The 5,969-nt window shown below is 52.9% G+C and overlaps 1 protein-coding gene across 1 annotated transcript; it reads left to right on the top strand.

The window, feature by feature from the left end:
• The first annotated feature begins 593 nt into the window (after positions 1-593).
• SNAI1 (snail family transcriptional repressor 1) lies at positions 594-5,385 on the top strand. The gene is made up of 3 exons (XM_084645745.1): positions 594-803; positions 2,127-2,642; positions 4,146-5,385. Exons 1-3 carry the CDS (start codon positions 725-727, stop codon positions 4,325-4,327), a joined length of 777 nt encoding a protein of 258 aa, XP_084501871.1. The 5' UTR covers positions 594-724; the 3' UTR covers positions 4,328-5,385.
• The last annotated feature ends 584 nt before the right edge of the window (positions 5,386-5,969 follow it).

Here is a 5,969-nt window from a genome sequence, read left to right as displayed (position 1 = left end):
TCCCCAAAGTCTGTCCATGGCAGCGCTTGGACTGTGTCCCGAGCCAGCACAGGGATCAGAGGCGGAGAACATGTCTGTGTATTGCTTGAAACCTGAGAATATATGTGCTAAAGGGTGAAATGGACAGCAATAAAAGGAGCCTCCTTGGGCACCGCAGCCGGACTCTGTGCATTTCCCACCTAGTGCTTCCCCACTGAATTCTGGTGCCTTTGCAAAGGCGCCTCTGACCGGTATCTCGGGGGCCCTACTTGCTCTTCTCTGTGCCCCACACGTCTGGGGGGGGCTCTTGCCAGCCCCGCACAATGGGACCCGGCGCAGCCGGTCAGCGGGATGGGTTTGCCCGCGCAGGCTGCAGTGCGCGCAGCGAGGGGCTGGCCGGGTCTCTGTGCGGAAGCCTCGCCCAGTCCTGGCCCAGCGCCCTGGGGCGCCGGGAGCTCTGGCCGTGCTGGGACGGCGGTGCTGGGCGAGAAGACGCTGCACCGACTGGACCCCAGAACGGCGGAGACCTCCCCGCCGCCGGCCATTGGCTGCCAAGTGACAAGGGGGCGTGTCCGTCTCGCCCCCTCCCGGGCCCATATTAGCCGCCGCGCGCTGGTGGGCTGCTGAGGTTGGTGGCGGTAGCCGGGGGACTGGCCGGCGGGGGCGGAGGAGTTTCGGGCCAGCGTCCCTTGAAGGCCCGGGTAGCTGGGGAGAGCGAGCGAGCGGAGACGCGCCTGGCCGCAAGATGCCGCGCTCCTTTCTGGTGAAGAAGCATTTCTCGGCCAGCAAGAAACCCAACTACAGCGAGTTGGAGAGTCAGACCGGTAAGTGTCCCTGCCGCGGGGGCTGCAGGGGGGCGCTGCGGGTTGGGCACCGGGATGGAGGGGGGCGCTGGGGGCTGGGCACGGGGACTGGAGCTGCAGGGAGGCGCTGGGGGCTGGGCACGAGGATGGAGAGCGGACTGGGCACGGGGATGGGGGGAGCTGGGCACGGGGGCAGGGATTGGCAGGGGAGCTGGTCAAGGGGCAGGGGTGGAAGGGGAGCTGGGCACGGAGGCTGGAGGTGGAGGGCGGCGTGCTGGGGGCTGGGTACGGGGATAGGAGCTGGGCACGGGGGCAGGGATTGGAAGGCGAGCTGGGCACGGGGGCAGGGGTTGGAAGGCGAGCTGGGCACGGGGGCAGGGGTTGGAAGGGGAGCTGGGCACGGAGGCTGGAGGTGGAGGGCGGCGTGCTGGGGGCTGGGCATGGGGATAGGAGCTGGGCACGGGGGCAGGGATTGGAAGGGGAGCTGGGCAAGGGGCAGAGGTGGAAGGCGAGCTGGGCACGGGCATAGGAGCTGGGCACTGGGGCAGGGATTGGAAGGGGAGCTGGGCACGGAGTCTGGAGGTGGAGGGCGGGGTGCTGGGGGCTCGGCACGGGGATGGGGGCTGAGCACGGGGATGGAGGCTGGGCACGGGGGCAGGGATTGGAAGGGGAACTGGGCACGGGGACAGGAGCTGCAGGGAGTCGCTGGGGACGGGGTGTGGGGCCGGAAAAGGGCACTGTCCGCACTGTGACTTCGCCAGGCTGGTGCGCCCCGGGCACGGGAAGCTGCGCGTGTTGTGTCCAGGGCGCCACCCACGTGCGAACACCGCGGGCTTGAGCAGAGGCAGGGGAGCGGCCTGACGGCTGCCGGCCTGGGGCTGCGTTGTCCGCCCCGGGATCTCCGGGAGGGAGCCCGGCATGTGGCTGCTGCCCCATTGCTGGCCCCGGGAGGTTCTGGCTGGGCGCGCTGCGTGGGCAGCGCACCTGCATCGCAGCCTGAGTCACCGGTGCCCATCGCCCAGCCTGCGCCCCGGGTTAGAGACGCCGCCCCCATGACCCGCTCGTGGGGTCGCGCTGCAGAGTGACGCCCCGCTCTGCGTACGGCACCTGCGATCGGAGCGTGGCCTTGCCAGGAGCTCTGGGCCCCCACGGCAGCCCCGGGAGCGGAGGGAGCCCGCCGCGCGCTTTCTCTGCGCGCTTCGCGCTGCTGGGGCCCGATTCTGCCCCCAACCCCATTGAGTTCTGTCAGCGGTCTCGGGATCAGGCCCCTTCCCAGCCTCGCGCTCCCAGTGTGGCTGCGCATCCTGGGACTGGCTAACCACCGCCCGCTCTGCTTCTTTCCAGTGATCGTGTCGCCCTTTCTGTACGAGAAGTGCCCCCTGTCCCTCATCCCCCAGCCGGAGGTCCTGAGTCCGGGGGCCTACTACCCCCCGCTTGTGTGGGACACGGGGCTGCTCTCCAACTTCTTCACCTCGGAGACGGAATACAAGACATGCGCCGCTTCCCCCAGCCCAGAGTCCAAGCCCCTAGACCTGACCTCCCTGTCCAGCGAGGAGGATGAAGGCAAGACCTCTGACCCGCCCAGCCCAGCCTCTTCTGCCACCGAGGCCGAGAAATTCCAGTGTAGTCAATGCAACAAGTCCTACTCCACCTTTGCCGGCCTTTCCAAGCACAAACAATTGCACTGTGATTCCCAGACCAGGAAATCTTTTAGCTGCAAGTACTGTGAGAAGGAGTATGTGAGCCTGGGCGCTCTCAAGATGCACATCCGAAGCCATACCCTGCCCTGTGTGTGTAAAATCTGCGGCAAGGCTTTCTCCAGGCCCTGGCTGCTGCAGGGCCACATCCGAACCCACACAGGTAACAGCTGACTCTGGAGTTTCTCCCTTATCTCCTCCTGCTCCTGCCTCAACCCCCAGGCCTGCAGCCTGAAGCGAAGCAACAGTTTTATATCTTATCTGGGGGAGATAAGGGCTCTCTGTAAAATGGCCTTTAAATACCTTTCTGGTAAAATCAGGGGGCAGATTCGTAGTGGGTGTAAAATCAGGGTAACTCCAGTCCGTTCAAACTGCACCCCTTGAGGATCTGAGCCCAGGCGTTCTGAAGAGCGCAGAGTTCATGTTGAAAGCTTGAGCAAAGATGCACTTTCAGTGACAGTTCTGTGGTTTGGGTGTGTTCTCACCCTTCTGTTAAATGTCTTACCTATGCAAGACCACTCCTGCTCTTCTCTGCCCCTCTTCCTTCCCGCATGCTTTTTTAGCTCCTGGAGTAAAGTTCACATTATAATCTGCAGTCTTTCCTTCTGTCTAGTGTCAGGGTTGTGGACACTGGGGGGAAACTTGACCACCTTGATATGAACACTGGCCTGTTATCCAGCATCTCTTTAATTCTCCAGGCATATGAGTCCCTCATGAATCAAGGAGGATAAGCTTAGTTCCAACACAAAAGCATCATTTCAAACCTCACTGATTTTCATTGTTTGGCTAATGGTACTATTGAGCAGGGAGTTGGGGACGCTGAAGGCTCATGGTCTGTGTAGGCAGGTGCTTTAATGTAGCAATGCTGTTAGCATGGTGCACCTGTTACTGTAATGCCCCAGGCAAAGCAACAGACTTGCAGCTGCCAGCCTGTTGAGGCTTTTAGCTTTTAATCCAAGAAGTATCACATTTACAATGCATCTCCTTCAGCATCCTTTGTGCTTGCCACAGGGATAGTTTAATTGTTACTTGGCGCTGATTTCACACCCTCTTAAAGTACTAAAGATGTTGTTTGAAGGAAGCTAGAAAGACTTAATTGTGCTTTCTAAATTGACCAGGCACATTTCTTTCTCCAGCCTTTCTGCCAGGAATTCACCCTGCTTAGGCTTTTCAACACCGGGAGGTGGATGAACAGAAAAGGAAATAGCTATACTCCAGTTTTAGAGTCCTGCTTTCAAACACTGCCTGCTGTGACACAATTAATAATACTTATTGTTTCATCATATCACAGTTATGTGCAAACAGTCAGGTTCAACAACACCAAACTTTCCCATGAAATATTTGTGTCCTTAATTACTTTGTGAAATCGTGGGGTTTTTACCTTTCTCTGGCTTTACTTTTCATACAATCTCATTTAACTGTTTGGGAATGCTCTTTTTACTACCAAATTCCTAAGTGTAGAATTTTGTCTAAGTGGATCACGCACATACCAATGTACATGCATTTATACAGAGAGATTTATAAATGTCCTTTAAAATCTCAATAATACTCAGCACTTCTTTTCAAAGAGCTTTTAACAAACTTTGCCCATTGAATGGCTCACTCTTTGATATTCTCCATGTGTTGATGCACTGTTTAATTGTGAATGCTTCTCTTTGTTTTATAGGTGAAAAGCCTTTTTCCTGTACACACTGCAATAGGGCCTTTGCTGACCGCTCTAATCTCCGAGCCCACCTGCAGACTCATTCAGATGTAAAGAAGTATCAATGCAAAACCTGCTCCCGGACTTTCTCCCGAATGTCACTACTTCACAAACATGAAGAAACGGGCTGCTCTGGAACTCGCTAAAGGTTCTAAACCCCAAGGACTCTTACATGCAAATACATGTATTGTTACTAGTTTCTATAGGAGGTAGTTTCCTTCATATTGCCATTACAGTGTCTATGAAGCCCTGTGTATCCAGTTGCTTTGGGCCTTAAATGATATTTTTACCATGCTCTTCATCTTTATACCTCTGGCGCAATTTAAAGGCCTGATCCTTTTTCCATTGAAGTCAATGGTGAAACTCTAATTGACTTCTGTTACCACAGGATCAGATCCCCTACTGTGATTGACTGTGCCTTATAAAATGAAGGCATGAACCGAGTTTCCCTCAACTCCAGCTAAATTCAGTGGATGCAGGATCAGGCTTATTGATATCAATCTGAGTGTTGCTATAGACTTAACAGGTGCCTGTTGGTTGCTGAAGGCACTCAGCACCTTGCAGGATTGCGCCCTGAACCATTACATACAGCTGGTCTGAAATATATATCACAGTTGTGTGTTTTTTTGTTTTATTTTTTTAATGAAGGACAAAAGCGAAGTGTTAAACATAAACCCCTTCTTCTCCTTGATTGTGTATATGCGGCCTGCAGAAGGTGTAACTATGCAATAATACAGTATCACATTAGTTCTCAAGCAGCTGCTTCTCCCCCAGCACAATGACAATTTGCAATGCCTACAAGATTAACAATGTCCATAAAAGGCATTGGTAGCCATTTCAAACAAGAATCCTGTTTACAGAGCAGCTATGCACTCAAGCACCTGTTAATATGACTCTTAACAACTGCTTTTCAAGAGAACTGTGACTAATAGCAGGCACTTGTCAGATGATACAATGGTGGCTTGTGCAAAGCACTGGCCATTGACAGGTGTGTGCCAAAAGAGCTATTTATGGTTATTGACAGGTGCCTAGTGAATGCATCTTTCTTTGTACATTGTTTTCACACAATCATAACAGAGTATGTTTACATTTCAAAGGTACACTGGTATTTATATTTTTGTGCCACAATTTTGTACTGATGAAACTTTTATATAATTATATACAGTTTATTGATATTCAATAAAATGGTTAATTTATAATATGGTCTTGTGGCTACTTTTTCTTTTTTTTTTTTTTACCAGTGAATGCACACTTGAAACTGCAAAAAAATATATACAAGAGACCAGACTGTGACTCTCAGGCGTGTGCATAGACTCCTTGTCAGATTATGTGTTAGTAACGGCTCACTAATGTGAACAAGGGCTACTCAGTCTGGCTCAAAAGCGGCTGACAACACTTTACATTCCTGCAAGGCTCTTATGGGCCCGTGTAGCTGAAAGTAAATGGCAACGGTAATCTGACCATAGCACCAGTAGGAGTAATATGTCCTGAATGCCCATGAAAAGGGGTAGGAGGTGGCTGTAACCATGGAGATGTTTTTAGATAAAATTTGTGGTGCAGATGCAAAGAGCCTCTGTTGCAGTAAAATTAGAAAGTGGTGCATTTTGGGAAGTACAGGATATGTCTTCATCACAGACGCAGCTCACCCTGTTAACTTTTCAATTGAGTCAGAGACAGCGGACATGGAAAAGACCTATTAGGTCATCTCCCATCCACCAAACAATGCAAGAATGTTCTTGCAGGTTATTTTCTAGGGCTCTTTTCCCAGAAATATCCCAATCACTTCCC

Source organism: Lepidochelys olivacea (assembly GCF_965140295.1).
Source record: "Lepidochelys olivacea isolate rLepOli2 genome assembly, chromosome: 13".
NCBI lineage: Eukaryota > Metazoa > Chordata > Testudines > Cheloniidae > Lepidochelys > Lepidochelys olivacea.
The sequence above is the reverse complement of the archived record's forward strand: the minus strand, read 5'-3'. Positions and strand labels throughout refer to the sequence as shown.

Bases quoted from the DNA above. Each gene is read 5' to 3' on its own strand.
- SNAI1 (XM_084645745.1), top strand. From the start codon at position 725: ATGCCGCGCTCCTTTCTGGTGAAGAAGCATTTCTCGGCCAGCAAGAAA. The intron at 804-2,126 runs GTAAGTGTCCCT...GCTTCTTTCCAG, and splicing joins CGAGTTGGAGAGTCAGACCG to TGATCGTGTCGCCCTTTCTG. The intron at 2,643-4,145 runs GTAACAGCTGAC...TTTGTTTTATAG, and splicing joins CCACATCCGAACCCACACAG to GTGAAAAGCCTTTTTCCTGT.